The sequence below is a fragment of the Megalobrama amblycephala genome, linkage group LG11 (assembly GCF_018812025.1).
Source record: "Megalobrama amblycephala isolate DHTTF-2021 linkage group LG11, ASM1881202v1, whole genome shotgun sequence".
NCBI classification, from domain to species: Eukaryota; Metazoa; Chordata; class Actinopteri; order Cypriniformes; family Xenocyprididae; genus Megalobrama; species Megalobrama amblycephala.
Window position 1 is genome coordinate 1,994,578 of NC_063054.1, and position 22,833 is coordinate 2,017,410.

Consider the following 22,833-nt stretch of genomic DNA (forward strand, 5'->3'; position numbering starts at 1 on the left):
ATAGACACGGGTGGACTGTGGATCCAACAGCCAACACTGTTTTGACTCAATTTGCTCCCCGCTGATAATCATCTGCTTTCAAACAGCCTCAAGCTTATTTGTGTTCATGCTCTGTAGTCTGAAGACTGTCAAAGGTTTCTAATTACTACATGATTTGCAGCGTTGATCACAGGGTTTGAGTGCTGCATCTGAAGTGATTGACAGCTTTAGACTTAATAAAGAGAGCACTCTCTGCCTGCTTTCTGTATAGGTAATATAAATAAAAGTTTTATTTTTCATGCTGCTAAGAGGACCAACGACCACATATACACTGCAGATTTTCAGGAGAGAAAACCAAATGCAGAATGAATCCACTAAAATATATATTATATGACATTACGGCTCATATTGGGCTATATGTTCTTTTGATTTATGGAGACCTATAAGTGTCTGTGGGTGTGGTGTGATTTACACACAATTGTTCAAAATAGCCTGTATGGGCAGATCGTTCACGTGATGTAGGAGAATGTTTTGTATTATTTACATGATGGATGTTCTCATCATTTTTTCTGTTAATTATTATCATGTTGGATTGTGTCTTTTTTCTTAAATGCATCAACTCAGAATCCCTAATGTTGGTTTGATTGCTTGTATTGCATGAGACAATATGTAGACCTGATGTAGATTTGTGGGTGCGTATATTTAAAAAAACATAATTCCACATACTGTATAAACAACACTTTTTCTAATAGCACACTTAAAATGTTTATTACAAATAAAATACTAAATGCTAAAAATGAATAAATGTAAATGAACAAAAAACAATTGAATTTCATTTACAGTCCTGTGAAAACCCCTTTTTTCCGTTCCTCTGTATAATCCCAAATCTGATCCCAAATGTCCATCAGTGATGTAACAGTACGAGTCTCAGCATCACTGCAGCATCACAGGTTTTGTGAGCGGATAATGCTAATAAAAATCTTACAGTGCTGAAAAATACACCTTTGCATTTATTTTGGATGCTGTAGGTCAATTTTACAATCAAAAACTATTAAGTCTGATTCATATAAAATATTCTTTGTGTGATCATGTGTTTTAACCAATATTGCTTATCTGCTGGGCATTTCGCTTTTAAATGCATGATATGATCTCTTTGGAATACAACATTACATGTTTAAAAATAACCCACCTATATCTTCTCTACAAACTAATGAAATCATTTTGTAATACATTTTATTTATTTTTTAAAATATTTATAATTCAGATCATTAGATCCACAAAGCTGCTCATATCATCATTAAACTGCTGGAGCATTGTTCCCATAACAGAGATATAGGGCCAGATTTACTAACAGCTTGCGCCAGTGCAAACCCTCTTGACATTAAAAAACTTTTACAAATTTATTTTATTTATTTGTAAATCTAATACATTTTTGTGAAGCTGCATTTATTTGTTGAACTCGTTTATTTCTGAATCTGTTTAATTTTTGTGATTCTCTTTACATGTATTTCTGCATAAAAATCTATTTATCTGAAAATATTAAACAACTCTAACCCCATATTGGATGGTTGTGGTTTACTATTGGTGGATCTCATGTGAGTGACAGGTTATTTTGATTCAAAATTACTGTCCATTTAAAAAAAAAAAAAAAAAAAAAAAAAACTCATAGACTGACAGACTGGTGGAGTGACACAAACTGTGAAAAGTGCTTCTATCAGTACACATGACTCAGCCAATCACATTAGAGAAGTGGAGCCAACTTCATTTTTAATGAGTGTCAATAGAGAAAGATGTTTTTTGCAGCCTGATAGTTTATTTACAGCAGAAGTTACCTTGAGCAGGTTAAGCAGCCAAACCCAGATATCTTGATCATGACATCTGAGACATTATATGTGCGATTTAATTCTCTAACAGTGTGAATGACAGTACTTTATTTTATGAACTGCTCTCAGAACTCATTTGACTTGCATTTGTCGAGTGTCAGTGTGAGTGTGCAGCTTTAACAACACTAGAGCGCGCGCGAGTGACGCAGACTGATGTGCTCCAGCTGCAGGAGTTACTGGAGTCTGTTCAACACATTCAGTCTGTGAGTTCACAAACACACTCCTATTGTTGTGCTGCAGTTGATCATCAGCTCGATCTCTGTATTCAACAGTGTGAATAAAGCATGTACAGGAGAGTCACTGCGGCCAGATGCAGATGTTGCATTACTGCAGGTCCGTCATGCGCGTGTCAGTGCAGGACAGATGTGCTTCATCACAGCTTCTCCAGGAGGAGTCTTCATCTGATCGCTCTCGGGCGGTGGGTCTGTAGCCCCGCCTCCTGCAGCTCCTCTATATTTATAGGTTATTGCTACAGTAGTCAGTCAGCCAGTGTAACAGTCATCTGCTTTCACACCGGACTCAAACGCATCTCAGGCTGTCAGTGGAGATCCAGACAGGAGCAGCATGACTGAGACTCACTCCGAGCCGACTCAAGACGCCGCGCCGACGGACGCGCTGAATGCCGCGGACGCGCCGGAGGAGAAGCAGGAGAACGGCGGCTGTAAACTCTCGGAGAGCGAGGAGAAAGCGCCGGCGGAGTTCGAGCCCCCGAAGGGCGGCTGGGGGTGGGTGGTGATGCTGGCCTCCATGTGGTGCAACGGCTCGGTGTTCGGCATCCAGAACGCGTTCGGGATCTTGTTCGTGTCGCTGCTGAAAGACTTTGGCTCCGAGCACGACGACGACCTCCGCTTTAAAACCATAGACAAACAGGTAACAAAGCATTTCCGTGATAGTAGCGCGAGCGCGTGCAGAAGCTCCACGTGTTGGTGAAGAGGCTCGAGCGCGCGCGGCGGAGCGCGTCACTGTGAAATTCCCCTGACTCTGCTGAGACTGAGTGAAACATGTTTCTCCATAAACACACAGCTTTGACTGATTCACAAACAAACACTCAGACCGAAAGTGCAGTGTTTGGACACCGGAGCTAGTTGTCACACTTTTACTACAGTGAATGTTTCTCAGTTTTTGATAGTTCAGTTTTTGGTTACACTTTATTTGGTAACACTTTATTTTACTTTATTTTCTCAGTTTTTCTATTACTATTGTAATAGCTATAAATTATTCATAATTACATGCAACCAAACCAAATCCTAAACCTATAGTAAGTACATGTAGTTATTTAATATTACTCAGTACTTAAATGTATAATTACAGTGCAACAAAGACACCTTAAAATAAAGTGTAACCCTTTATTTTAAGGTGACTTTTATACATTGTAATTACTCAAATAAGTACTGAGTAATATTAATTATCTACATGTATTTACTATAGGTTTAGGGTTACTTGTAATCATGCATAATTCATTGTTATTACTATAGTAAGTATGTGCAGTAACATGTAACTACGTCACCTTAAAATAAAGTCTGACCAAAAACTGAACTATCAGTTTTATATAAACACACAAACCTGGAAAAATACACAGTTTATTAAATACACACAATGTGACATCATGTCAAACAATAGACCTATGGGGATCTGTAATAGTCTGAACAGTAAAGCATTATGAAGCACAAAACAACCCACGAAACACACAAATGGTCATTTATGTTAAATGATTGTTTTGGCCAACAGAAACAAAACCACATCTGAAAATTTGGTCTGACTTGACAGTTTCTCTCAAGACAACAGTCCAACTATTCATTACAAATGTGCCTTCTTGTATTAACGTATGTCAGTTATTGTATTAACTCTGAAAACACTGGAAACCTGTGATGATATTGATGATTTAGTTTGGAGGACAGATTCACCAACACTAGTTTTGACCAACATTTCAAAATCACTGCCAGAGAAACTTTAACAACGAGACGAGTGCAGCTGATTTACAAAACAACAACGATTAGAGAACCTGTGTAACTGCTATTGAGAGATCATTACTGAGGTGAATATAGTGAAATGAATCAAACTGCATCTAAATTGATATGATTTGTTTGATCAAAGCTTGTTTGACTGATCGTAGCAGATGACATTGAGGTGCACGTGTCACTTTTCTCAATCTCGTCACATCAGTGTTTCTGTCAATGATTTATTTCCCCTGTAGATCACTCATTTACTGCCGCTTTTCAGAGCTAAAGCGAACATATTCTCAGTTCTCAGGAAAGTGTTTAAAGGATTAGTCCACTTTTAAATAAACTTTTCCTGATAATTTACTCACCCCCATGTCAACCAAGATGTCCATGTCTTTTTTTCTTAAGTCGAAAAGAAAAGTTTTTGATGAAAACATTCCAGGATTTTTCTCCTTATAATAGACTTCAATGGGCACCAAACAGTTGAAGGTCATAATTAGTTTCACTGCAGCTTCAAATTGTTCAACACGATCCCAGATGAGAAATAAGGGTCTTATCTAGTGAAACCATCGCTCATTTTCTGAAAAAATTTGAAAATTATATAAGTTTTAACCTTAAATGCTCATCTTGAACTAGCTCTCTTCTTCTTCTCCTCTATTAGAATTCCAGCAATGTAGATGCTGCTAAGTGTATTACTGCCCTCCACAGGCCAAAGTTTGAACTAATTGTTATGTACTATTGAACTAGCATATTGCATATAAAAATTAGTTCAAACTTTGACCTGTGGAGGGCAGTAATACACTGCTGGAATTCAAATAGAGGAGAAGAAGAAGAGAGCTACATGACCAGCTGCCGCTTCAACAGGAAATATAATGTAAAGTGATGCAATAAAAAGATTTTTCTAGATTGTGTGTGTGTGTGTGTGTGTGTGTGTGTGTGTCTAATACTTTATTATTAAAACTTTATTATTCAAAGAACAAGTTTTTAAGTAAACCTCAGTTTTGCAGCACTTTGCTGAGAATATAAGGAATTGTTCAATTTTAATTTGATAGTAAAAAAAAAATGAAAAATGTAATTGTTTTATGCCTTTTTTTGATTACCAGCATTTTAAAGAATACAACTGATTTCATAGGGCCCTAAAAATGTAAACTTTTAATAATTTTGTGTTAAATTATATAAGTTTTATGATTTAATCTAATTAGACATGCTTTTTTATTACTACAATTTAATTTGACCACTAAAAATGAATCCACAAAAACTGAAATGGAATCCAGAAGAGTTCAAAGGTAATTTGGGACACATTCAAACAGATTTCATAAGGCAGAACTGACTCTGAAACATTTGCAAAAAGGCCTAATACTATTGAGCAGTGATGGAGAAACGAAGCCTCTTAAATTGTTAAAGCTTTTCTCTAAATCAGGGGTGTCCAGGAGTGTTTAATTGGGGTTGGAGCTAAACTCTGCAGGACAGTGGCCCTCCAGAAGCAGTATTGGACACTCCTGCTCTAAATGTTTCGGGAAAAGTTCCAAAGCATCAAGAGTGTCGCAAAACAGCGTCATCTTGTGGTAGGTAAAATTTACAGCAGCCATAAACCTGAATGCGCAGCTCCGTTTATCCATTAAACACAAACAAAAGCCTGATGGCGCTAAATATGTTTAGTTTTCTGAAAATATAATTCACATATTAAAGTGTGAATTTACAAATAAAGATAAAGGTGAGGTATGTAAATGAAAAGAATTATGTGTGTTTTATGAGTGTTTGTAATTGCAAAAGCTTTAATTTCGACAGAATTTAATTGAAACAAATTACAACAAAATGGAAGGAAGTATAAAAGATGAACAGAAATAGGAATAAGCAGATGGAAGCAGCTATGAGGCTTTAATGAAGTTTCTGCACTAATCAGTAGAATGTAATTAGAGATTGAGGAGGTCATTATGTTACACACTCCAGTACAGTAGGTGGCGCTAAACACATTTAACGTTAGACTGAAACCCGACAGAAAACTAAAAGAAGAAGAAGAGAGATGGGCGGGGTTTATTTGTTGACACCTGAGGCCTCCTGCGCATGCGCGTTCTGCATTCTGAGGAAACACCTGCGTGTCCAAACCGAAAGTAAAGACTCGAATCTTAAGAATGTAAAAACTGTCGTAAATATCACATTACGGTAAGTTTATCTATCTGCTTCTGATATCATGTCACATTATTGTTTTCTGCGTGCTATGCTAAATTTAAATCTCAATATGGAGTTATTACGTAAAGTGACAAGTTCATCTTCAGAGGCCAGTTTATTAAACAACCGCTAATTTAAGACCAGATTGATCAACTATCAGTTACTTAGGGCTAATCTGTCTTACTTTTCGGATTCAAGTGTGTCTCTGCACCGGCCTTGTTTATATTTTATCATATTAGTTGTGATATAAACCTAAAGTCTGTAAGCCTCCTGAAGTCTTCTTTATTTCCAGGCCAGAAATGTTTATCTGAGAAGCTGTTTAGATATCTCTAGAATTATTACTGGACTCATCGAAATTGATATATTTTAGACTGAGTCTCAATATGCAACCTATCCATCCTATTAGTAATTAGTAACATTAATAATTTTCAGTATTTAGGGCAGATAGGGTGGATAGTAACTTCGGTAAAGTTGGTTTTATATTCACACATTCAGACATCCGTATTCAATAGCCTTGTTAATCACACTACATTGGACATTCACAAGTAAATATGCCATTAAAACAATACTTGCCTATTTTGATCGACTGTGAAAAATGTTGTAAGTTGACAATCGTTGGTTGTCAATATCATGTCGCTGCTTAAAATTCGCAAACATTCATTTATTGCACATTTATTGTAAAGTCTGAATTTATCAGAAGTCCGAATGTGCGAATATAAAACCAACTTTACTTAAGTTGGATACTATGCACATTGGGATGCAGGGATTGATATAATATAATATTCAAAGTACTGACACCTGTTTTCCACATGAATACATTGAAACTAGAGGGAGAGCAACTATTAAACATTTGAAAAATTTAATACTGTAATAACTTGTTTACTAGTGCTTCAACAACTAAAAATAAATAATGGATAAATAATCTTCAACAAATTTCAATAAGACACAAGAGCATATGTAGATATGATTCTATTCACTTATGCGTATTTTGGTGTATCACATAAAAAAAAAAAACGATGGATGGAAACGCCAAGATGTGCATAAATTCTAAAAATGTGCATAAAAAATGTATGTGTTCAACTGAATCTGATAAATGCTCTATGAAAACATGCACATAAACTATGATGGAAACACTTTTACTGAATGAATTCCCATTTACAACACCTAATCTAATAAATAGTCAAACTGTCCGACACCATCATGTTGTTCCACACCCGTAAGACCTTCGTTCATCTTCAAACACAAATTAAGATATTTTTGATGAAATCCGAGAGGTTTCTGTCCTTCCATAGACGGTCTACGCAATTGAAACTTTGACGCTTCAAAAAGTTCATAAAGAGATCAGAAAACTAATCCATGGATCACAGAAGACGAGGGCCTGGTCCTGGGTAACTTTTGAGGTCTAGTAGCCTACAAATATGATAGGCTACAAATTTATATATAGGCTACAGGTCCATATATGCACAATTAATGATTTAAAGATTGCAATCTCCATTCAACCACACACATGATCTTATTCATAAATTACAAAGATTCTGCTGTCTATTAAACCTTTAAAGTTACGATCATGCTGTAATATAATTTAAACCTGCTTTAACGCTGCCGCTGATCCAGAGAGCGCAGCGCTCATGTAAGATATATGTCTGAAACAGCTTCACAAACAGCGTTTTCAGCTGACAGTATTGATATTACTTCTGTTGCAAACATACAAAATATCGTGTTCATATCGCAGATGAATCGCCTTCGATAATGAGCGCGATATTGCGTGGCTTGTCAGTGAACTATGGCTCTGTCGCTCCATTTGAAAGCAGGTGATGGCGATTTAGCGGTAATCAGGGAACCGGCTTTACTGACGAAATGCGCGTGACAATCTCATGCGATATATCGTGCAGCCCTAGCTAAAATGTTTATTGTCCAGATATAAACAGATGTTGCGGCAACAGCAATCAAAATGAGTACATGACATTTGAAATCAATGTTATGTAATGTTGACTGTTAAAATGTATATGATGAAAAATCTTTCAAAAACTCTGAATGTAACATGTTTATTAATTTCAAATGATTTTTTTTACATAATGAATTCATTTAAATTATTATAAAATTGTTTTTTTTAAATACTTAAATATACATCATAACATTTATACATTTATAAATCGACTCCTTTATAACATTAAATACATTTTGTCAGAATTATTAGCCTATTTTGTTTGCTTGTCTGTTTTGTATTCAGAATCATGGGAGAACCGTGATCTCTATATCTCCAAAAAATAAAATTATACAGAAGGTCATAAATTAATCTTAAAAGAAAATATAAACCTAACTAACAGGCTACTATTAGCACTAATATTAAAATGTACTGTCTACAGTCTGTCTACAGTCTTTATGTAGCCTACATTAACAAGGATGTGGAGCAGTTATAATGCATTATAATGGAGGATTCTGAAATGTTTTTATTTTAAATGTGGCGCTTCTCATCCAGTGTGTGAAGATCTGCAAACCATGTGCCTCTATCACAAAGTCAAAAAAAATGATTCGGTATAATTTCCTTCCAGAAGCGTCTCACACGATTGTGTTCACAAACACCAGGAATCTGAATGCAAGAGAACATGACCCTGTTTATTATTATGTCTGCGCACTCATTTAAAGGCGCAATTATTTATTATATATGAAAATGATTAGATACAGTGGACTATACTGCAGCATCTTCCATTTTTCTAAGTGATATTTAGTGCCAGTTTATCAGGAAGTGAAAATTTTGTTCTCTTTAACTCACTGGATGGAAACGCTGCTTTATTCACAAATGTTTTATGCGTTATTCCAAATTTGTGAAGAAGTTAAATTCTCAACTTTGGATGGAAACAGCCAGTGAGGTCAGACAGTGACGTTGGGTAATGGATCTGGATCACTGATCAGTTCATCTCAGAGCGGTTCAGTGGGTTCAGATCTGGTTCTTCCACAGTCAGTAAACCATTACTTTTTGGACATCATAAGAAAACGATCCTCCAGAAACTGAAGCTACAAAGTCTGAAGCACCAAATTCTCCAGAATGTCTGTGTAGAATTAAGATTTGTTTTCTCTGGAATTACTGGAATAGTTAAAACATTATGTGTGATTTGTTCTCTGTGTTTCCATATGCAGGTCTGAAGTCAGTTTCTCATTATGGAGAGCAGAGTGAGATCTTCATCTGCAGAACCCAGCTGTGTGTCTATGAAGAGTGACAGATCCATGGATCCTCCTCTTAAATTCAGTGATGAAACAGTGACCTCTGACCCCAGGTGAGACACAAAATTACAGATTTGTTAAAGTGTTAGTTCACCCAAAAATGAAAATTCTGTCATTTATTACTCACCCTCATGTCGTTCCACACCTGTAAGACCTTCGTTGATCTTCGGAACACAAATTAAGATATTTTAGTTGAAATCCGATGGCTCAGTGAGGCCTGCATAGCCAGCAATGACATTTCCTCTCTCAAGATACATTAATGTACTAAAAACATATTTAAATCAGTTCATGTGAGTACAGTGGTTCAATATTAATATTATAAAGCGACGAGAATATTTTTGGTGCGCCAAAAAAAACACAAAATAACGACTTATATAGTGATGGCTTATTTCAAAACACTGCTTCAGAAAGCATCAGAGCATTATGAATTAGTGTATCGATTCATGAATCAGATCGCAGGTCAAACCCACCAAACTGCTGAAATCACATGACTTTGGCACTCTGAACTGCAGATTCGATACATGGCTTCAGAAAGCATCGGAGCATTGTGAATCAGTGTTTTGAAATCAGCCATCACTATATAAGTCCTCATTTTTTTTTTTTTTGGTGCACCAAAAATATTCTCGTGGCTTTATAATATTAATATTGAACCACTGTACTCACATGAACTGATTTAGATGTGTTTTTAGTACCTTTATGAATCTTGACAGAGGAAATGTCATTGCTCCCTATGAAGGCCTCACGGAGCCATCGGATTTCAACTAAAATATCTTAATTTGTGTTCCGAAGATTAAAGAAGGTCTTACAGGTGTGGAACGGCATAATAAATGACAGAATTTTCATTTTTGAGTGAACTAACCCTTTAATGCAGGAATATAATAATTTATAAACGATTGGTCAGATGTCTTAGTGTGATTTATTTAATTGAAAAAGGCTTTTTTAATTGAATAAATATAGTATGCATGTGCAGCACACATGGAGCTTATGATACAGTGTTTTCAGAATGGCTTAATATCATATTATGAAACATTAAAGTATCATGAAAACCTTGTTTTGTAATAAATTCTGCTTAGGGATGGCTCAATACCACAATCATGGCTTCAGTACGGTACCAAAATCTAATACCGTAGTATTCAATATAAAATCAATACCATACGTGGTCTGAATTTCTGTGCAGGATTGTGAGTATTGCGCATAATTTTACTCATTCAGCAGGTTTCACATTTATAATGCAGGAAATTACTGCAAACATTTATGAGTAAATTAATCAACACAGATGATCAAATCAGTCATTTGAAAACTTTTTGTGAGAAATAATTTCACAAGCACAGTGAATGAATCAGAAGAGCTGCATCTCTCTCTCTCTCTCTCTCTCTCTCTCTCTCTCTCTCTATCTCTCACAATGAGCAAATGGCTTCTGGCTTCAAATGACATCACGTCTGAACTATAAGAGAGCTGTGCTACAACACTTTCACTTGTGTATCAGGACAGCTGAGGGGAATGTTGCCCACGTATTTTTAAGCCTTGCCAATTTAAACTTGCAAGCAATTATAAATCATTCAACTTTTAAATTGAAACTAAGATGTAAGACATTATTTATACAGAAAATACAACATTGACATCTGTATTGATTTACTATGTGATTAATATTTTATTTTATTTATACATTTAAAACCTTTGTTTTATATACTTTTTAAATCTGTTCTTTCCTTTTTTTCATTTTTGTAGTTTCAGTAGAGAGGATAGAGATGATCAGACTGGAGACCTGCAGCAGGATTCTCCTCAACCAATGAATGATGAACTACAGAGAGTCAAATACCGACACAAAACCAGCATGAAGAACAGGTATGAGAGATTATTTGAGGGACTGAAACTCCAAGAGAATGAAACCCTCCTGAACAGGATCTACACACAGCTCTACATCATAGAAGGAGAGAGTGAAGGAGTGAATAAACAACATGAGGTTTTACAGATGGAGAAAACAGCCAGAACACAACACTCACAAGACACTCCAATCTACTGCAATGACATCTTTAAAGCCTCACCTGAACCAGGATGTGAGGAGAAACACCAGATCAAGAAGGTTCTTACTAAAGGAATCGCTGGAATCGGAAAAACCGTCTCTGTGCAGAAGTTTATTTTGGACTGGGCCGAGGGAAAAGCCAATCAGGATGTAGATTTCATGTTTGTGCTTCCATTTCGAGAGCTGAACTTGATCCGAGATCATCAGTACAGTCTTCACAGACTTCTGCTGGACTTTCATCCTGAACTTCAAGATCTGGACTCAAAGATTTATGAGCAGTGTAAAGTTGTGTTCATCTTTGATGGTCTGGATGAAAGCAGAATGACACTGAAGTTATCGGACGATCAGGAAGTTTCTAATGTGACTGAGACTTCATCAGTGGGTGTGTTGATGTCAAAGCTCATGAAAGGAGAGCTGCTTCCCTCTGCTCTCATCTGGATCACCTCCAGACCAGCAGCAGCCAATCAGATCCCCTTCAAATACATCAACCGCCTGACAGAGATTCAGGGATTCAATGAGCCTCAGAAGGAGGAATATTTCAGGAAGAGAATCAGTGACGAGCATCAAGCCAGCAGAATCATCTCACACATCAGAAGAGCAAGAAGCCTCCACATCATGTGCCACATACCCGTCTTCTGCTGGATCTCATCCACTGTGCTTCAGAAGCTCCTGAAAGAAGATCTGAGTGCAGAAATCCCTCAAACTCTGACTGAAATGTACATCCACTTCCTGCTGATTCAGATCAACACGATGAATCAGAAGTATGAAGGGAGAGATCCAGAGAAACTCCTGCAGTCCAACAGAGAAGTGATTGTGAAACTTGCTGAAGTGGCTTTCAATCAGCTGATGAAGGGCAATGTGATGTTCTATGAGGAGGACCTGAGAGAGAGCGGCATAGACGTCACTGACGCCTCAGTGTATTCTGGGATTTGCACTGAGATCTTTAAGGAGGAATCTGTGATTCATCAGAGGAAAGTCTACAGCTTCGTTCATCTGAGCGTTCAGGAGTTTCTCGCTGCTTTCTATGAGTTTTACTGCCATCTAATGAAGAACAAGGGACCACTTCAGCTTCTGGATACAAAATATAAACAATACCGTGAATATGAGTCTGAATATGAATCTGAAAGTGACCCTGATTTAGATGAATATGACTCTCAAAGTGACTCTGACTTGGATGAATATAATTTTAACCGTGGAAATGGATGGAATGAACTTTCTAATGAAGAGTCTCTGTATGATCCACAAACATCAGCAGTAGATAAAATCCTTCTGTATGATCTGCTAACAGCAGCAGTAGATAAAGACCCTCTGTATGATCTACTAACAGCAGCAGTAAATAAAGCCCTTGAGAGTCAGAATGGACACCTGGATCTGTTCCTGCGGTTCCTGCTGGGCGTCTCACTGGAGTCCAATCAGAGACTCTTACAGGATCTACTGACACACAGAGAGGAAACCTCAGAGATCATCAAGAGAACCACAGAGTACATTCAACAGAAGATCAAAGATGGACATGAACTCTCAGCTGATCAATCCATCAATCTGTTCCTCTGTCTGCTGGAAGTGAAAGATCAGACTCTGTCCAGAGAGATTCAGGAGTTTGTGAAATCAGACAAACACTCAGTGAAGGAACTCTCTCCTGCTCACTGCTCAACAATCGCCTACATGCTTCAGATATCAGAGGAGGTGCTGGATGAGTTTGATCTGAAGAAATACAACACATCAGATGAGGGGAGAAGAAGACTGATACCAGCTGTGATCAACTGCAGAAAAGCTCTGTGAGTGTTAATTATTAACAAATGAACAATCATGTTTAATAATCAATCTAGCACCATTTCCTAAATAAGAGATTTTCTCCTAAATAACAAGCTTATCCCCGGTTTTACAGACAAGGCTTAAGCTAGTCCTAGACTAAAATGCATGTTTTAACTGAAAATAATTTGCCCTGATATATCTTAAAATATGTCAGTGCCATTGTTTCGTCTCAAGATACACACCAGTAATTAGGGATGTACCAATAGAATTTTTTTGGGTGATACGATACTGATTAACTAACAATTACTGGCTGATTCCAATACAGATATTTTTCACTTCCTCTCTTATTTCAAATTTTGTCATTAAAATAGATTATTTTGATCATGTTAAATCAGCAAAGTTAAAAAGACCTTTTATTAAATTATACATGCAGGTTTATTCATTCAGTTTATACATGAGTAACGTTTTGGTCATCATTCAGATGGGGTCCGCACTTTTTCGCACGTCAGCGACCACTCCCCCATTGTTGAGAGCCAGACAAGCAGGTTTGTGTGCTCATTCTCTGGGGGAATACCCATTGTACAGGGTCCGTGTCATCTGATCATTTCATTTCCTATTTGAAATGAAGTAACAAGAAATGAAATGATGGCTCTTTTTTTTATTATTATTATTTTATTATTTTATTTTAACAAACGGATAATGAGATTTCGGCTCGATTTCTAATTTTTCGTTTGTGGTTTACTAATCGGTTTATGGCTTTGACATTGAAATCAGAAAAACTTGAAAACTTTTTTTGTTTTTCATTTTTAAAAAGCATTTTTTCATTCTGGGGTTGGAAACGAATAATCAGCTTGAATGTGGGCAGGAATGAAACGCCTCTTTCCGCTGATTGGTCAACCAGACGTCAAACCATGTCGTCATCAGTTGTTCATCGGTTCCGCTCAACAGAATAAAAGTCCCTCACTCTACAGCTGTACGGATTCTTAACGCGTTTATCCACTTGTTAAGTCGTGACGTAAGGAACGCCGTCTCCGGGTCCAAGCCTCGACTCGTTTCACTTGAGAATGCCATCGACGGCCGTTTATGAGCGCTATTTATTCATTTTAAACATCAATCATTTTAAAAAGTTAAACATTTTAAATACTTACAGTCTACACAACAGTCTCCGTGCTCACAGCGTCACAGTTATTAATATTTTAACGATTTATAAAAGATGAATCATTGTCTGGCCATCTGGAATTTTGGTATGGAGATAAAGGTTATAATTATATATTTTTTGTAGTATTACACCACATCGTGTATGTATATTAGCACCATTTGTTGTTTTCTTGTGGTATGAGATAGAGCATTAGGACCCGGAAGCACTGCCGCGTGACGTCAGACTTAACAACCGAATAGAGAATACGAGTCTGATGTCACGCCGCGTTGAGTTCTGGGTAACTTCTTTGTTTATACGCCATATTGACAGGATCGCGCAGCCTTTCCGTCATTGAGTTTAGTGCAGTAATTTGTTATCTGTCATGATTGTGAAAAATGTCACCATTGTATGTCATTAATGCTGCATCGATAATGGCGATAGTAACTCTGATAATCGTTCTGAGAGAAAACTGGACAATGAACAATGTTTTTTGCCTTTTCTACGTGTAAAAACACCAAGGGAAGCAGGTCGAGGAGATGACGAGAAGACGCCGGATGGCAAATCTTTTAGCAATGTCACTGATTAAACCCACTGCTTATCACTCAATAAAAGAATCACATTGCTAAGTGTTTTTTTTGTTTTGTTTTTTTTTGACATTTTTGGTTTAATAATTAACATTACCTTTTGCGAGTCTGACTGTCACTCCGCTCCTGAATTAGCAGAACTTGAACGGGGACATTCAAACGCTTAATGCACCGAGACAAACACAAAATTCTGTACATATCTGTTAAAGCATACTGTGTGGAGGACGCGCTGCGTTCATATTCAGGGCTCGTCTGCACATCTTTTAATATGTCATCATAATACACTAAGCCAGTGTTTTTAAAATGTGCCCTTGCAAGGACTCACTACTAAACTGTTGACAAGCTCCTGCGGTTTTGATTTTGTCATTTGTTGAAATAAATATAAAAGTACAGTGTGTTCGTGTCCGTCTGTCCGCTGACTTTGACCCATAATCTCTGATTCTCTGGGATCGTGGAAAGGAATATTTACAATGACAACAGCTGTAGGCCTACTCAATATGCTCGTTTAAGCATCATTTAAATGTTTCCAACAAATAAATGAATCGACTTTTCTCAGAACACATACTTTTATTTGGATATTCATACGATGGCTGAAGCAGCAGCTAGAGTCCAGCGTGCGACACGGTAAACAGATGAACATTGTAAACGAAATTCTACAAAACTTCAGTGAAAAAATAAATAAAATTATCATGCGATGCTGTAAATAGCTTCTGTTCCCTGCAAACGATACCATTAAAAATGTGAATGTTCCACTTATTGGTAGAAACAAAACAAAAGGTAAGCAAGTATCTGTATTCATTTCAGTGCAAGTAGTAGGGGGCGATCCTGTCAAAATGGCGGCGCCGCCCCGGCATGCAACGCGGCATGACGTTGGTTCGTATTCTCTATTCTGTATTCATCTCTTTCTCATCAAATAACCAGACTGGTGAATGGCTTGAAACAAATCATACTGGTGCAGAGTCAGGGCTTAATTCTGTGTAGACATAAACTAATATTTCATGTATAGATTAATTTATCTCATAAATATTAATTTACCGACGCACTAGGGTGTTTTTCCCGAAAGCATCATTAACTAACTATGGTCGTAAGTCCCATTAAACTCTATTGGTAATGAAGGAACTTACGACCATAGTTCACTTTGGGAAACACACCCCAGAACAGCTCGGAGTGAACGTACAGTACATTGAAGTAAACCACAAAGTTACCATTATCGATTTTAGTGTAAATATCCAGCAATCATAACTTTTGTTTTAGGAAACAGGGGATGAATTTGAAATGATATGACAGATAGGTCTTGAAAAGATATTTATTTCAGTGTGTTTTACAGTCACAGCATATCTAGGCCTATTCTATATTAGGCCTATTCTATTTTTAGTTTTTTTTTTTTTTTCATAGAGAAATGTAGGATATGTAGGTTATCACTCGTGTACAATATGTCAAATATGCAGTATGTATATAATAGGCTACATGCTATTTTTTCCTGTTCTTAAAGTCATAACTTTTGTTTTAGGCAATATTCTGAGTTTATTTCATTAAAGTCCCCCTGTGGTGAAAATCAAGATTTTAATGTTGTTTATATGTCTATGTAGTGTTTTTAATATGCTTTAAGACAAACCATGTGCAAATTCATAAGTCAGCACCATTGCTGAGTATTTTATGTTTAAAACTGAGTAAACCAAAAACCTGCAAATTATATGTGGTGTTTGTGATGTCACAGATTACCTTGTAACCAATCACAACAATGTGCCGGCAGGCTTTAGCATATTATTAACTATGACTGCTCTGAAGCAGGAAAGTTTAGAGAGAAGCAGATTATCCTGGTAAATTTTCTGTTGATATGAATAATTGTGTAGATTTATCAATATAGCGAGTCTATTATGATGTTATGATGAACTATAAGCTTTTCTCCACTGACGTTCTGAATTGTTCAAAGCGTTTGTAAGGATACTGATTGTTAGAAGGCAGCTGTCTGACTCTGAGATAAAGAACAGGAACATGGTTTGTGTAACATTAGCAACACATTACGCTGGAAATCTGTGCTCATTCATGTGATGTGCATTTATTACATCCTACATCCACAACACAAACAACGAATTGCCTTGTCACTGCAGCAACACTAGACTCTCCGAGCTGCCATGAGCGAGTGGAGGCGGGGCTAATTTGCATATTCATTGATCCGTGTATATTAAATGAGGCAAGGGTGGAGAGTTACATTCAAGCTATTTTAAGGCATGATTTTTTTCACTTGAAATTTTTTTAAAATATGTCATTTTGGTGATCAAAGATGAGTTTTAAGGGATAAAATAATTGACTACAGGGGGACTTTAATATTGAGTATTAATGGATGTCACACAAAATGGTGTTTTATTTTCTCTGTCAACTTAACTTCCAATGCAAATCAGAACCGTTGTGCGACTGACTCCTAGTGCACAGAGCAGTTTTTTGTTCCTGAATGAATGAGTCTTTGAACAAATCAGTTGACCAAGTGATTCAAGGGCCCAATAAGTTATAAGGCAGGAACACACCAAGCCGATGTTGACAAACTAGTGGCGACGAAAGCAGACTCTGGTGTTGGCTCACGTCAGCAGCGTCTGGGTGTAAAGTTGCCCTACCACTCCAAACCAACACTCGACAGCTGAATAGCACGTCCGTTCTGCGCCTGTGTAAGATGAAATGCCTTTCCGTACCAGCAGGTGGCAGCAGCTGAACAGCCAATCAGGGGTGCGTTTCCCGAACAACGATGTAACTCGCTGCTGAACTATCATAGTATGATGCATCGTTGAACAAATCAACTAGCTAGTCACGACTGTTTCCCGAAACAGTATTGTCACAAACATGTCGTTCAACCACCTTGGTAAATGATGTCAAGCAAGTGGTATAGTAATAACTTCTTTAAATGAATCCGTTTGAGATCGAATTAATGTTATAATTTCTGCTATAAATTATGGACATGGCATTAGAGGACTAATTCTCATTTTCCTAAGTTATTTTGCTTTATTTACAAATGCTTGTTCTGATGTACTAGAGCATGAACGCACATGCACACTCTTCAAAAACGGTGCTTTAAATCTCTTGACAAACTAAAATATATAAATGACATTTGTATATATTCGAAATAAAAGATATACATTGTACTTAATGTCAGCTTGCTTATTTTGCTCAAGATAATGATTTATTAAGTCCACATGTCATAAAAACAAGAAACTATATGCTTCTAATTACAGCTTCAGATGCTGCTTCTTTGACACCTCTGCAAGCTTTTGGTTGATACTGATTTAACTGGTAACAACCTATAGTGTCATAATATTCTAATTTAATTGACTAAATTTAAAAACTTAACATTAAAGATGGCATGCCTACATATTTAATACGATTAGGAAAAAATCCTATATAAAGGTAAAAAAAAATCCCCTGAAAATCAATTGCCCCTTATAGTAAAGACAGATGGCAATAAATATGCTATAAAAATACTCTTCATCTCGGACTTCCGGATTAAGCTTGGCGAATTTGGAATAATACTAGTGACAGAGACGGCGAAGCTTCTTCTAGCAAGATCGACGAAATGGCACCAACGGCTTAAAGGTAAACGGCTTTACCTGAAGATCTCAGAAAGCTCCGGTCAGCGCTCCTTTCTGACATGACGCAAGTAGTTCACTCACTTTTAAAAACAGAGCTGGCTGGGCGCACTGTCACCTGTGAACGCGACATTGGAACAAGTTAAATCATATTACGAAACTCATGACAAACGACTTCGCAAGGTTGAAGACGGGCTAAATGATAACAGTGACAGGCTTGCGAATGTCGTGGTGGATGCACTACATAAAGAGAACGTGTTTCTGAAGGAAAAGCTGGATGATTTCGAGAATCGCTCACGGACATCTAACATGAGAGTGGTGGGCATCCCTGAAAGGCTGGAAGGATCAGACCCGATTTTTTGAGGAAGTGCTGGGGAAGGACTTTTTTACGAGTCCTCTTGTTCTTTCTCGTGCACACCGAGTCGGACCCAATCGAACTAACGATACAAGGGCCAAGCAGACCAAACCCAGAGTGTTTCTGGTTCTTTTCCACTTTTTCCAGGATAAGCATCGCATCCTCAGATTCAGCAGGCAACAGCAGGAGCTGCTCTTTCGTGGACACAGAGTGTTTTTCCACGAGGATTTCAGCGCTGAGCTAGGGAAAAAGCGAGCGGCGTTTAAAGATGTGAAGTCTCGGCTCTACGAGAAGGGAGTCCGATTTGGTCTCTTGTACCCTGCAAGGCTCCAAGTTACTCATGAAGGGAAAACACACCTCTTCGGCACGCCAGAGGAAGCCAATGAGTTCTACAGTACTCAATGGGGTGAAGAATAATGTGCAAAGACGTTACTTTCGTTCCCTCGGGTAAGTAATAGAAAACTGTTGGTTTTATATCATATGTATAAAACCCGAGGCTGAACTGGACTTATGGAAATAATTGCACACTCCATTTTGACTTTTATTATTTTTTATTTTTATTATTCAAAGCCGGATAACATACTCATACTCTGAGCTTCCTTTATAAGGGGGCTACATCCACATTGTATATGACTCCATTTGTTGTTAGTTTGCATACTTTGGAAGTCTTTTCATTAATCTTTGTTTATCTGCGATCTTCCTCAGTTGGAGAATTAGATCTAGGTATTATAATGTTCTTTTCCTGTTTCGTTTGGGGGGTGGGAGGGACGGCTGGCAGCATTGTTTACCTCTGGTTTCTAGGTCTGGTATCTCTTTTTTGTCATTTATGCTTACAATTTGTTTCAGTTTGGAACCCCTGCATGCTTCTAATTTTTACATCATTCAGGTAATATAGGTGATGATAATGGAGGTCATCCTGTGAGGCTGATGACATGGAATGTCAGGGGATTAAACGGTCCTGTTAAAAGAGCTAAAGTTTTCTCCCATCTTAAATCTTTCAAAGATATATTATTTTTACAAGAAACACATTTAAGACCAGACCTAGAATTCGCAAGATATGGGTTAGTCAAATTTTTCATTCCAAATTTAACAGTAGATCAAGAGGTCTGGCAATTTTAATTAATAAGAGAGTACAATTTATACCTTCTTACACAATCTGTGACCCTAATGGTCGTTACGTTATTGTCTCTGGATCTCTCTTTCAAGTCCCAGTGGTTTTAGTTAACGTTTATGCTCCCAACTGGGACGATGTTCAGTTTGCAAATAGTCTCCTGTCATTAATTCCCAAGCTTAATACACATCTGTGACGAGCAGGGCGGGCGAGAGCCGTGAGGGAACGGCGCGAGGCCGGTGACGCGAGTGATAATGAGCGTCACCTGCGAGGCGTGCCGGCCTCGAGTCTCTCACGGAGGAGCTCCGGAGGCATAAAAGGAGGAGCGACATCAGTGAAGGACGAGAGAGGACCAGGCCTGGACTTTATTTTACGTTTTATTATGTTTGTGTGGCCGGCAGACGTCCGCGAGGGTCTGCCGGCATTACTTTCGTTTTGTTCTTTGTTTATTTTATATTAAAGTTTTGTTGAACGTTCGCCGGTTCCCGCCTCCTTCTTCCCACATCTATGAACCGTGTTACATTGGTGCCGAAACCCGGGAGGAAGGAGGGACATGCTGTCGAAGAGCCCTCGCTGCTGAGGGGGATCGCGGTGCTGCGGAGTTCGGGCAGCGCGGGAGTGTGTGTAGACCGCGAGAGGCTGCCCGAGGCGGTGGTGCTGGAGCCTTGTGAAAGGTGGGACGGAGACCCGGATGCCGTGCTCCTGGGACGAGGTGGGGTGGCTGCCGTCCTGGACCTGGAGGGAGCGGAGGAGTCGCCGCCGTCTGCCGTGGGCCGGAGCCTGCTGCCGTCCGCCATGAAGGGGAGGAGCAGGGGACGGGGGACTCGCTGCCGGCTGCCCTCAGTCGGAGGAGCCATCGCCGGCCGCCAGGAGGCGGTCGAGGATCGGGCCGTCCACCGAGCGTCCAGTGCCACCGCATGGCACCGCGAGGAAGAGCCTCCCGGCTGGCTGAGGACCGGGCGGCAGTGTGTCTGGGAACCGGACCAAGAATTTTTTTTTTTTCTTTCTTTTTCCTCTCTCCCCTCTCTCGTCCTGTCGCTCCCCTTGCTTCCGTCTCCTTTCTCTCGTCTCGTCTGTCCTTACCCCCAGGTGCTGCGGCCGCCGAGACAGGCCCCGGGGGGGAGTAAGCGCAGTCGCGGGAGTACCCCCCGGCCTGCGAGGGGCGTTGGGGGTATGTGACGAGCAGGGCGGGCGAGAGCCGTGAGGGAACGGCGCGAGGCCGGTGACGCGAGTGATAATGAGCGTCACCTGCGAGGCGTGCCGGCCTCGAGTCTCTCACGGAGGAGCTCCGGAGGCATAAAAGGAGGAGCGACATCAGTGAAGGACGAGAGAGGACCAGGCCTGGACTTTATTTTACGTTTTATTATGTTTGTGTGGCCGGCAGACGTCCGCGAGGGTCTGTCGGCATTACTTTCGTTTTGTTCTTTGTTTATTTTATATTAAAGTTTTGTTGAACGTTCGCCGGTTCCCGCCTCCTTCTTCCCACATCTATGAACCGTGTTACAACATCATTTGTTATTTGCTGGTGATTTTAATTGTGTTTTCGATCCTCAGCTTGACAGGTCCAGCACTAGTAGTAATGTTTCTGATATGGCAAAGGCTTTTTCTCTATTTATGCAACAGAACTTGCATTTTAATTTTTTTTTTTTAATTTTTTTATCCACTACTCATGCAGAGCAATTAATAATGAGGACACGTGGTCTTTACTATGAGTATGGAGACAAATCAAGTCGGCTCTTGGCTCACCAGTTGAAACGTCAGGCTGCTTCCCGTCTTATTTCCCAGATAAAGGACTCTAATCAAACTTTAACTAGCAACCTGGAAGAAATTAACAAAACTTTTAAAACCTTTTACTCCTCATTATATACTTCTGAATTCCCTTCAGATCCAACAGATATGGACAATTTCTTAGATATTTATTTAGATATTCCCACCCTGCATTCAGATAAGGTGGTAGATTTAGAGCATGACCTCGAGATTGAAGAAATCAGTAGGGCCATTATGGCAATGAAGAGTGGGAAGTCTCCGGGCCTTGATGGGTATCCTATAGATTCTTATAAGAAATTTAGGGAGAAACTTGCGCCAATTCTTCTTAATGTTTTTAAGGAATCATTGGAGGCAGACTCCTTGCCTCCAACTTTTTCGCAAGCATCCATTTCACTCCTCCTTAAAAAAGATAAAGATCCTACCCAGTGTGAATCATATCGCCCCATATCCCTTTTAAATACTGACATTAAAATATTAGCTAAAGTGTTAGCATTTCGTTTAGAACGTGTCCTTCCCTCAATAATTTCAGACGATCAAACAGGATTTTGTAACACTCAGCCTATATGAGGCAGTTTACACAACGTCAACTGGTTCTTAATCCCTTTCTTTTAAACGTCTTTAAATAAAATACTCCACAAAATAAACAGAATAAATGTCAAACCAAAGTGTATTATACAAGAAACAACAATATACCAAAACCCCAACAAAATATACAATATTTATATATATATATATATATATATATATATATATATATATATATATATATATAAACGTAAACAAACGTAAACGTATACAAAGATGTATGTATGTGTGTTGGAATAGTCCGTTTCAGTCCAATGTAAAGTACGAGTGTGTGTGTGTGTGTGTGTGTGTGTGTGTGTGTGTGTTGAATCGGCCTCACCGGAAAGGCTTGTAGTCCGGGAGCTCGATGAAGACGGCGTTGTCCTGTTCAGAATTCCAAGGGTGAAATAATCCAAATAGAAGTTATTTCCACAATGAGATATCCTGTCACAGACGTTGACAAACAAGAAGTGTAGAGCGATCGATCGCGTATTTATAGTTGACGTTGTGTAAACTGCCTCATATAGGCTGAGTGTTACATATTGGTGGCCCGTACGGGGACTTTTCCTGATTAAGGTGTTTGTTTGTTTTTTCTTTTCTTTTTCTTTCAACTGGCATTATGGATGGGACAAATAATGAAGCAGGTGTTGAAGTTAATGTTGAGCAAACTGATGACACTGTTACACCTGGAATTGTCCAAAAGGAGAATGTACCAAATGATATGGATTTTACTGCAGGCCCATTTGTGACAAGGCGTAATCCAGCTGCAGA

At 38.6% G+C, this 22,833-nt stretch overlaps 1 protein-coding gene across 3 annotated transcripts in view; it reads left to right on the forward strand.

Annotated features, from left to right (window-relative positions):
* The first annotated feature begins 5,833 nt into the window (after positions 1-5,833).
* LOC125278893 (NACHT, LRR and PYD domains-containing protein 12-like) overlaps positions 5,834-22,833 on the forward strand; it is a 50,197-nt gene continuing 33,197 nt past the window's right edge. For 2 of the 3 annotated variants that reach the window (XM_048208294.1, XM_048208295.1), the window contains exons 1-3: positions 5,834-5,965; positions 9,110-9,246; positions 10,922-12,991. In XM_048208294.1, the coding sequence (XP_048064251.1) occupies positions 9,131-9,246; positions 10,922-12,991 (2,186 nt within the window). In that variant the 5' untranslated portion in view covers positions 5,834-5,965; positions 9,110-9,130. Of the gene's footprint in view, positions 5,966-9,109; positions 9,247-10,921; positions 12,996-22,833 lie in introns of those variants that run through there. The other variant, XM_048208296.1, reaches the window with a different exon arrangement.